This window comes from Triticum urartu, chromosome 4 (genome assembly GCF_003073215.2).
Source record: "Triticum urartu cultivar G1812 chromosome 4, Tu2.1, whole genome shotgun sequence".
NCBI lineage: Eukaryota > Viridiplantae > Streptophyta > Magnoliopsida > Poales > Poaceae > Triticum > Triticum urartu.
In genome coordinates this window covers 10,895,899-10,906,658 of record NC_053025.1, presented here as the reverse complement: position 1 = coordinate 10,906,658, position 10,760 = coordinate 10,895,899, and the positions used below count along the sequence as shown (strand labels likewise).

Sequence of the window (10,760 nt, the reverse complement as noted above, 5' to 3'; positions counted from 1 at the left end):
GATCTTTTATGGTTTTGCTTTTATGCCGATGTAATTTGTTCTGTGTGTGTTGTTGTTAGATTTTTTATCTGCATTCTTTTAACACAGTACATACGCAAGCGCTCATACATACGCGCATACACTCATCCTTATGAATACACACCGTACATCTATGAGCATTTTCGGAAGACTGTGCTTTTTTATCCGTGTTGATGTTAGGTGTGAGCGTACATCCTAGTCATGGGGATGTCGGGCGCGCACCGTAGGTTCTACCAAAAGGGAAACAGCCCACGATGCTACTAGCGCGGTGCAGCCTCGTAGGTCGTAGCCGCGGTGGCATAAGATGCCGAGCACCGGCCACGTACGGTGGATCCAGCACGCAGTCTCGCAACGGCCGACGTGCGCGGGGTACCATGCCTCGAATCACGCACACGCGCCCGGCATGCAAGCAATGTGCCGGCGTCGTGGAGCCGGTCCATAGGCCAGCTTATATATTTTGTCACAGGTGCAGCACATCACACACGTTCTTCTTTTAGGAGTAGCTCCCCTTATTATCCTCCTTTCTATATTGCTCCTATTTCCGTCGGCCGTCATTCTCGTGGTTGTCAATGTCTTCGCTTTGCTTTCGGTGGCTCGGGTAACAAGTTTGACAATATAAAAAGTAGTACTATAGATCAAATTTGTGGCTCTTGTAACAAGTTTGACAATATAAAAAGTAGATCAAATTTGCTAGCCTAAGCATGTCTACTACCTACCTACCCACCCAAGCATATCTTAGGGCTCATTCGATTTATAAAGTTTTTAAGTAAAAGGAATATAGGATAAATAAAGGATTAATAAGATGCTAAAACTCCTTAGGAATTATATCAATATACACAATCCTAAACCTTGTGCAGTCGCGGCCTTGGTCGGCGCCCACCGATGCTTCTCTCCTCGGTGGCAATGAGATGAGACTCCTTTGTACAACAACGGTCCAAACAGGCAGCTCCACACCCCCCCCCCCCCCCCCCCCCGCCCACCGACACACACAGTCCATTTTGTGTCGCTCGTGCGGTGCTCAAGTATGTTTGGACTTGCGCGGTAAGATGTCCCTGCTTGGCGGCTGCCAGTGGACAAGGGCGACGCCTGTGGGTGTTGTCTCATCCTTGGAGGCGTAGTCCATTTTTTCTAGCCGTGCACTGAAGGAAACCCTAGGTTCGGTTCATCGGGCCAGGCAGCGGCGGCACCACAGTGTCATCTCCTTCTTAGAGGCACTGCTTGCGTGCCCATAGAGTCTATCAGATCGGAAGTGGAGTTGGATGCCTCGTCGGCCTCATCGGCGAGGCTCGGGGTGGAGTGTTGCTTTGGTTTTGGTCGGTGCTATGGCCTTGGGCGCAATGTATTCCATCTCCGAGGCCTCTTGGGCGACATGGCCTCGGGTCCGGCTGGTTCCCATTGTCCGCCTGCCTATTATCTTAGACACTTTGGATGAAGGGTGCGTTGATTCGGCTATGACTTGTTTTTAGGGTCGTGCTTCCGGGACCATGTCAAGCGACATTATAAAATCCGAGTTAGCTACATTAATAGCCTTGTGGTTAACAATACATAGTTTATATACATACTTTCTCCGTTCAGAAATACTTGTCATTAAAATAGATAAAAGAAGATGTATCTAGAATACGAACAAGTATTTTCAGACGAAAGGAGTACATGCGTAAGTGTATAGCCCTGACATCACTAGGTCTGACTCCTAGCGCCGCCTCCGAGATGTTCGGTTTGGTTGTGACGCGGCTTTGGTGCTCTGTGTTGTGTCTCTCCGTCATTCGTGGCCGGAGGTCGAGCATGGTGGATTGTGTGTCGTTGTAGTCCCGATGTGTTGTTGACGTGATGTGATTGCCGTAGCGTGGTATCAACACCTTTTATGGTTTGGTGCACTTTTTTTTTTAACATCAGTACAGACGCAAGCGGTGCACTTCTTCATGGTGTATATATCCTCGAAAATAAATTGTTTTTTTTTAGGATCTCGAAACTAAATTGTTGGAGGTGTGGAAGCAGCGGCACATGCCGACAGCCCATAAACAAACTGGTCCACGGAGGCGCTTCCAGCAATTTCCGCAGGGCGAATCGGACACGAACACTCCCGCTCGCTGCCCGGTGGGCCCACCCAACCGCCAGCCAGGGACGAGCAGGCCTGGCCCACATGTCATAGAGACACGCGTCCCCGTCCTCTTCACACGCCCAAGCTGCGCTCAGTCCAAATACCGAAACGGCTCACTGGGAAAAGGGGAGAAAAAACAGAGCTCAATAACTTCGAGGAGGAGGAGAGGCGTGGCGGGGGAAGGAAGGGAGGGAGGGAGCTCGTCGTCGTCGTCGGCGGCGGCGGCGGATGGCGGTGGAGTACCGCTGCTGCGGGGGCCCCTTCTTCGAGCACATCGCCATCATCGTGGTGCTGGTGCTCTTCGCGGGGCTCATGTCCGGGCTCACCCTCGGCCTCATGTCCCTCAGCCTCGTCGACCTCGAGGTCCTCGCCAAGTCCGGCACCGACAAGGACCGCAAGTACGCAGGTGATGCCCCCATTCCCGCCCCCATTCCTCCGCGCGCTCTGCTTCCCCGCGCCCGATTTGGCTGGCACTAGTACTATTTCAGTCTGGGGTTTGCTCTGTTGCCCGTCCCCCGGGCCGGCTCGCCATTTCGCCGAACAGCTTGCACGCGTCGGCCCCGCCGAGGAATCGAAATCAGATGGCGAATGTTGGGGGCGCGCTGCTGCGAGGAGCTGGCGAATCGTTTCGGTTTTTCGTCCGCGGGGATCCACCCTGCTCAGAAAGGATTGCTTGTAGGAGTGCTTTCCTTTTCTTTCCTTTCCTTTCTTGTCTTGTCTTCATCGATGAATTCGTGCTGTTCATCGGGGGGCTTGGTCACCTCGTTAGTTTGTTCGCGTCCTGTTCAAGGAGATGGTGACATATGGTACGCTCGGTGCGCTGGCTTGTTCTCTCGGAAAGTGAGAGGTCGTAGCATAGCACTGGCACAGTACAAGGGGGGAAATGGAAAATTATGTGAGATGCGTCTGTCAGTACAAGTTAGAAAAATAATACTCTGGTCTTCTTATAATCCTGGGTTATTTTTGTCCCTTATTGAACCCTGATATGATTGGAGAATGGAGACCGATGATGAATTCTAGGCTTATTTCTTTAGTTGATTGAAATGCAAAACATGCCAACTACCTTGTTCTATGAGACGCATGTTTCAGATGCAAATAGAAACATCTAATGTAATTTCTTAGGTGTTAATAATAATATTCTGTTTGCAGCTAAGATATTGCCCGTCGTGAAAAACCAGCACCTTCTGCTATGCACTCTTCTGATCTGCAACGCTGCAGCTATGGAGGTACTCTTCTTGATTTTCAAGTCACCCCCTCTATATAAGTCAAGTAGCTGATAACATACTTCTTGATCCATATTAGGCACTGCCAATCTTCCTTGATAGCCTGGTGACTGCTTGGGGTGCTGTTTTGATCTCTGTGACACTGATCCTGCTGTTCGGCGAGGTGAGTGGTTAAAACTTTACTTGTGATGCTCAAATGCATGGTATGGTATGCTAATAGTTTGATATGAACAGATCATACCACAATCTATCTGCTCACGGTATGGGCTGGCAATTGGTGCCTCGGTTGCTCCGTTAGTCCGTGTTCTTGTTTGGATTTGTTTCCCTGTTGCATATCCAATCGCCAAGGTACTACTATACTCCTAGACTCGATGCGATTATCTACATGACGAGTTCTTGAACATGCATGATTTGAACTTTTGCCCTTTCTGTTTCAGCTGCTGGACCATGTGCTTGGTCACGGTAAAGCGGCACTTTTCCGCAGAGCTGAGCTAAAAACACTTGTGACACTGCATGGAAATGAGGTAACAGAACTGATTGTCTAATCTTTCAAATTGAAATACCGTGAGACTGCGTCGATCTTAGACAGTTGTAAGGTATTTATTTCTGTATGTAAGTAGATATTGAGGCCCACTTCTCTCTTCCTGCTCACCGTCTATCCAGGAAACATGATATAGGGTCACACACATTATGTAGTGTCTGCCTAGTAAATGCAATTTTGGACACCTTCATGATAGCAGTTTGTATATCTTCTTAAATGGAATCCACATTCCTTAAATACTGTAAGCATTTTTGGAACACAGTGATATACTCCGCCAAAAAATTTGCGCATGAAACAGAGAATATGTTAGTGACCTGTGAGGTCTAAATATCTTTGATGTGCAGACGGTGATTGGTCTGTGGTAGGATATCACAAGTAGCTATAAATACTGATAGGGATGAATTTCACATAACTTGGCATGTGGGTTCTAGATGCTAGTTTGGATAATACATCATGTGATTGTAGCTACAAAAACATGTACAATCCATTATCCCAACCAGAGGTTCCAAACCATGGTGATCTGCTGGTCTACACGTTTACTCTCTGGATTGGTCTGAGATTTATTAGCAGAACGAACTTGATTCATGACAATCTGGCCACCAAATAACCGAGGATACATGCTGCTTCGTCACATGGAAGATCAACGGGCGATAAAAGTGGTCGGACCCTTCCCCGGACCCTGCGCAAGCGGGAGCTACGTGCACCGGGCTGCCCTTTACCTTGATGCATCTTAATATATTTTTTGCTTTTGCAAGCCAGTATATTTGTCACTGAACACACCCTAAATAATCCTTGTCACCATTTATTTTATTCACCAGGCATGCCACTTTATCCCCTTTAGCCTGCATTGCTAGTTTTTAACTCCGACTTATCTTATTACTAAACAGGCTGGTAAAGGTGGAGAGTTAACCCATGATGAAACAACTATAATAGCTGGAGCTCTTGAGCTCAGTGAAAAGAAAGCTAAAGATGCTATGACACCTCTTTGTGATACATTTGTGATTGATATAAATGCAAAGCTCGACAGGTACTGGATTGTCTTGTTGAACAATAATTCGATTAAACATGGGCTACAGTTATGCATGTTTCTCTTTTGTTAAAATGCATGATGTTCTGTTTAGCACATAGTTCAATCATTTGTGTTCTCTTTTGTGCAGGAAACTAATGCAAGAGGTCATTGAGAAAGGTCATAGCAGAGTGCCAGTTTATTATGAAAAGGATACAAACATTATTGGATTGATATTGGTAATTCTATATTCTGCTTTTGAATTGATATGCAATTTTGTCACAGTTTTTTATTTGGATGAAAGGTTTTAGTATTTTCTATTTCCTCAGAATTAGCACCTACCAGTTTGTGCCTTGTTGGACAATGATATTTGAGCAGAACAGGATTCACAAAATCGACCAAGATCTTTAGTTTCTGGCCAGATAGATATCCACGAGTTATTCTGTAGGTAAAAGGCAGGAAATTGGTGGGCACTGGGGTTGCCAGCCCTGGGTAGAGTAGTTTGACACTTGTATGACTCAAGTTTAGAGTCCGATCAGAGTGGAGGCTTTTGTATCCGTGTACCTGCATTTGAACTAGGATTGCATATTATCTGCAAGAGAGGTGACTGCGTATTAAGGACTTAAGGTGCACAAGTGGCATGCTCTGTGAAAGAAGGCATTAAATTTGCGTGCTATCCTTGACCATCATATAGTGACACCGCACTGTTTTGTTATTAATCATTAACAGTAGGACAATTTTTAGTTTATATGAGGTACGGACATGTAAAGTTGTAAAAATATTTTAAACCAGACAGTACTACTGACACTTGTGCCTGCACCTTTTACAAGAAGTGGTGCTTTTGCTGTAGTTATCTTGTGTATCTGATCAATATGTTCTGTAAATTATGCATGTAATATAGATATAGTTATAATGTGGGTATAAATTTTGCTTTTTATTTTGTATTATTTTATATACAAATAATAAAACTGGTAACCTTTCATGTGGGCAACTGTATTGTACTCATCTATATTTTGCTATATATTTTCAGGTGAAGAATTTATTATCCATTAACCCTGATGATGAAATTCCCATAAAGAGTGTAACTATCCGCAAAATTCCTCGGTATGGTATAGTCCAAAATTTTATGTATATATTTATGCTGTTTAATATAGTTGAGTAGCTCCCGTTCAATGCAACTATTAATGGCTGTGAATCGCTGGTCTGTCTGTCACTGGCTGATCTATATAAGTCAAAATACAAACAAAGTGATCCCATACTCGCTTCTTATATCTTCTCAAAATACAAACAGAGTGAAGTAGAATACATGAACAGAAGGACATGTATTTTTGCTCATTGGAAATTCTGGAATTGTGTACCAAGTATTTGTATGTACAGCTTACATCTCTGCACCTTGTTATATAAATTCAGCGTTTCAGAAGACATGCCCCTGTATGACATCCTAAATGAATTCCAGAAGGGCCACAGCCACATGGCGGTTGTCATAAGGCAAAACATTCCAAACTACCCAGCTAAGCAGCCCAGCATCGATGGTGGATCTCTTGGTGAGCAGCTCCAAGGCAGTCCGTAGTTCTTCTGAACTTGCATGTCGCACGCATATGTAAACTGCCGCCGTCCAGTTTTCTGAGTTTCTCTTTGTTCTCCTGCCTTTTGGTGTCAAAAACAGAGGTCGCCATCGCCATTGATGACAAGCAGGGTGAGAAGGTTGCGAAGAGTCTCACTCCGCTGCGGAGGTGGAAGAGCTACCCCAACACCCAGAACTCCAACACGGGGAGCAGGAGGGGGAAATGGTCCAAAGACCAGTCGGACGTCCTCCAAGTGCACGAAGAGCCGTTGCCCACGCTGAGCGAGGATGAAGAAGCCGTCGGCATCATAACCATGGAGGATGTCATTGAAGAACTGCTGCAGGTTAGTTCCCGCAAAGAGCTCATCATTTTTACCTTCTCCAACGCATGCGACTTGCACTTGTTACAAAGGATGGTGACATTTCAAATCCACGCTCATAATGGTTGTTCTCCTTGTCGACAGCATAAGATGTGCTGTACAAGATGATGATCGTTCTACCAACCTGTTGATCTTTTTCTTTTCTTTTTTGCGGGGGACCAACCTGTTGATCAGTGTGGTGTATGGTTGCTTCAAGCTCAAGCATGTATAGACTGTTTTTTTGCAGTACTACATTAACTGTTTTTTTTTGTGTGTGTGTGGTGCACAGGAGGAGATCTACGACGAAACCGACGTACATGTTGAGGAGCAATAACACATTGCTTGCTAGGGTTTACGCACACGGTAAACTTGCCGTTTTGGCTGGAGCCGGAAGCAAAGTTGCGTGCCACGCCAGTTTTTTTTCTTTTTTTGTGCCGAGGGGAAGAAGAAACAATATATGTATGTATGATAACGTAACGTTGTACTGCTACGTGTGAATAGACAGAGACCGCAAATATTAGTTCGTCTGAAGTGTTGATACGAATGCCGGGTGCATGCATTTAGTGGAGGATCGATGTATGTATGTCCTGCAGCAGAATCTGCAGGGCGGCGAGGTTTCCTGGAAACTGCACCGACCAAATATCCCGAGATGTTACATGCCAGTGGAGTGCACCCTCGTTGTTGCGCCCGAGACTGGTAGCAGCATTCCCGCTGCAAAACGGTGTACGCGCCGTTCGTGCGGTGTGGTGCAAGTGCAACCCCAGCCGTGCGGACGGGCAGACCCCGTGGGAGGGAGCATGGCAGCGCGCCGCATTTAGAGCAGCTACGGTGAACGGCCGATACGGCACTGTTCCCCCGGCTGGGGCCTGTTTGTCAAGGACTCAAGGTACTAAGCACGACAAGCGTGGCACGCACACGTAATAAACCCGGACTGAAATGAGGCGAATTATTGCCCAAAATACGTACTGCAGTACGATTTGGACGTGTTCGCCGAGCTGTCTGCCTACCCTACCCGCCTACTTTCCGACAGGCCAAAAAAAAAAGGTGTACGTACGTCGAGGGTATGTATTTACTCGAAGGAAACAGAGGCCGTGACCCACCGGCCGTAGAGCTGAGCAGCTAGATACGGGGCAGTAGTGATTAACCACGGTGCTGTGGGAATTGAAGCCCACGGAGAGTACGCTACAGTCCCACCCTACTTATGCATGAAGATACAAAGAGAGCCAGAGAGATAGAGAGAGGCACATGACGATATTGATGGCGCTGTACTGTACGTACGCAATACTACTACATGCGTGCTCGCCGCGCCGGCCCCTGTATGATACTCGATCGCGTACGTGACGCCGGTCCTGCTCCCGGTCCCCGCACGTACTGTACTGCGGCGAGGTAATTACAATTGAAAAGGAACCAGCAGAAAAGGGGCCGGGGCGTGTTGCCTCCGACAGAAACATGCGTAGGTTATTGCTGGTAGTTGTCATTAGGTGGTCTACGAGTATAGATGTAATTTTTATTGTTTTTGATGTTTGTTGTATCGTCATGATTGAAGATGAATAGATTAAAAATTTCCCCGCAAAAACTAAGTAGGTTATTGCAGTTGTTTATTTCATTTTGGTTTTTATCTATGCTGGCTTGGATTTTAAGTATGTTGTGGTGGCGTCATGTTTCATTCGTATATTGTGTTGGGATGTTGATGGAGACTGCATTTGTTCTAAGAGGAGGGCAGGGTTGTTCGGTGTGTGTTTGTGGTATCCTTACATGTTTCGATATCGGTGTCAGCTCGGCTCCGTACTTCGCTCGCTCGCTTAGCTTTATTTTTTCCCGGTGCACCACTCCAAGCTCAGAAGAAGCCGACTATCGTATTTGAAAAAGTTCAGCCAATAACAAGATGTTCACGGGTTTTTAAAATCTTGGGTTTTACAAAAATTTCAATAAAAAGTGTTTATGAATTCAAAAAACTGCTCACTGATTTAAAAAACTTCATGAATTTTAATAAACATTGGTAAATTAAAGTATACAGAAATAAAAAACAAACAAGAGAAGAAAAATAAAAATAAAAGCTATTAAAAACAATAGAAAAAACAAAAAATTAGGGAATACCTACTCAAACTAGGAAAATTGGATGTCCACCAACACACAGTCATATAGGGGGGCTCATAACGACATCTACAGCCCCCTGCCCATTAGGAGGCTCCAAATTTAGAAAGCTTGTTCATAAATTAAAATGCAAAAAAAAACTAAGAAGAAAAGAGAAAAACTATTTAAATGGTAAAAAGACATAAAAGAAAGAATAAATAAAAACCAGACAATATCTTCTCAAAACCGGCTAGTCCATTACTACTAGATAAGTGTTACTCTCAGTCAGGGACGTATCTTTAGATGCGGGGTCTATATGAACACCATAGCCCCGCATGTAGTAGGACGCTTTAAATCTAGCTTAGGGCATCTCCAATGGAGTCACAAATAGCCCGCAAACGTTTAGACCATGCTGTCCGGACGCACTTTGACATCCAACGCCGAGCCATATTTGTTTGCGAGCAGTCTAGATGTTCGAATTCCTGCAAACCGAAAGCAAACCTGTGAAGGTTCGCGGGAGTCCTGACATTCGTCACGTACCCCTCGTCCGCCCATGATGGCGAAAGGCCACTACTATTTGGCGGAAGATTGCTAATGACTATATGCATTTGACAGAAAGGTTGCTAAATGTCTATATGCATTTGGCGGAAAGTTGTTGAACGGACCTTTGGATGTAAACCTGGCAAACGCCGGGTCGGAGCGGGTTTCGGGACAGGCTTCTAAAAGCCCAACCTTCCTTTCTCTTGCATTTTCATAACCGGTGAAATGCCGAGTATGCACGAATTCCCCCAATTTTGCCGAAGACTGAGCCTGCCCGGAAGCCTAAAATACATTCTGTTTTCAAGCTCAAGCCCGGCCCAGAATCAAGCCCGAAAGCCCGACCCAAACAATGTTTTTTAGTGTACACACATTGCAAGCCCGACCCAAAGCCCAAAAGTCCGGCCTGAAATACGGAAAAAGAGAAGCCTGACCCCAGCTGAATAGCCTTTAGGGCTGCAAAATAAGGCCCAAGCCCACTCCGAATGACAAGCCCGGACTGGCCCGTCCCAAGTTTTTTGGGCCGGGCTGCCCATGCCCGGGTCTAGTTGGATGACCGACTCCTCTATGGTATTGTGTCCGGTCCATGAAGATAGTATGTTTATTGCAGAGATAGAAGACTAGGCCGGCGAAAAGCCAAAGCCATGTAATTTTGTTTTTGAGCGTAGAAATCATAATTTTAAAGCTCACAATCTTGCTAAATTTGCTTGTAATTAAGATATAAGTAGACATATTTGGTTGGGTTCGCTGCATGACCCGACTAGTGTATCTATGAACATCATTATCAATCAATAAAGTCGGGCGAGATTTCTCAATAAAAAAAGTAAACAGCGGCCTTTCTCAAAAAAGAAAATGTAAAACAGCCAGGCCCCGTGTATCACCGTTCCCTAAATGCGGTCGATGCGATCCGTGGCAGGGAGCGCCGGCCGCTGTATCTTCACAGCACACACCAGTGGCTTGTGTTCGTACGTACGTGTGTGATAGTGTGGTGTGACCCACGTGTGCAGTGTAGCAATGAGAACTGGCACACGATAGGATTTCAGGATCCCCGACCAGCCAGCGTATCTATTTCATCTACTCGGTCACGTTAATGGAGTGCACCAAAAACATTCGCTGATCCTCTCGTTGCGACTCGCGAGGCGCGAATATGACGCATTTTCCCGGTTCAGTGCAGCGGCATCGCCCGTCTACTTCGCATGCGGGTTCCTTTTCCCTTTGTTGCCATCGACCCAACAGGCCAACACACGACCAGTGCATCTACAGCCGGCGTCTCAAACCCGTTTCATACATCTGGGCAAGCCGTTTATTCATTGACCGGTCACGATCCCCTTAAACGGATCT

At 45.9% G+C, this 10,760-nt stretch overlaps 1 protein-coding gene across 2 annotated transcripts; it reads left to right on the top strand.

The window, feature by feature from the left end:
• The first annotated feature begins 2,219 nt into the window (after positions 1–2,219).
• On the top strand, positions 2,220–7,347 carry LOC125550240 (DUF21 domain-containing protein At2g14520). 2 transcript variants are annotated; one of them, XM_048713186.1, is made up of 11 exons: positions 2,221–2,522; positions 3,266–3,342; positions 3,419–3,502; positions 3,574–3,687; positions 3,777–3,863; positions 4,768–4,907; positions 5,038–5,125; positions 5,917–5,990; positions 6,297–6,430; positions 6,553–6,794; positions 7,099–7,347. In XM_048713186.1, exons 1-11 carry the CDS (start codon positions 2,345–2,347, stop codon positions 7,141–7,143), a joined length of 1,263 nt encoding a protein of 420 aa, XP_048569143.1. In that variant the 5' UTR covers positions 2,221–2,344; the 3' UTR covers positions 7,144–7,347. The 2 variants fall into 2 exon arrangements, 1 of the variants encoding a protein (XP_048569143.1); XR_007301549.1 differs by lacking the exon at positions 7,099–7,347 and having other exon boundaries at positions 2,220–2,522; positions 6,343–6,430; positions 6,553–6,791.
• Positions 7,348–10,760: the final 3,413 nt, after the last annotated feature.

Coding starts and splice junctions, on each gene's coding strand:
- LOC125550240 (XM_048713186.1), top strand. CDS start 2,345: ATGGCGGTGGAGTACCGCTGCTGCGGGGGCCCCTTCTTCGAGCACATC. Junction 5,126..5,916: donor ACATTATTGGATTGATATTG/GTAATTCTATAT, acceptor ATATATTTTCAG/GTGAAGAATTTATTATCCAT. Junction 6,431..6,552: donor CATCGATGGTGGATCTCTTG/GTGAGCAGCTCC, acceptor TGTCAAAAACAG/AGGTCGCCATCGCCATTGAT.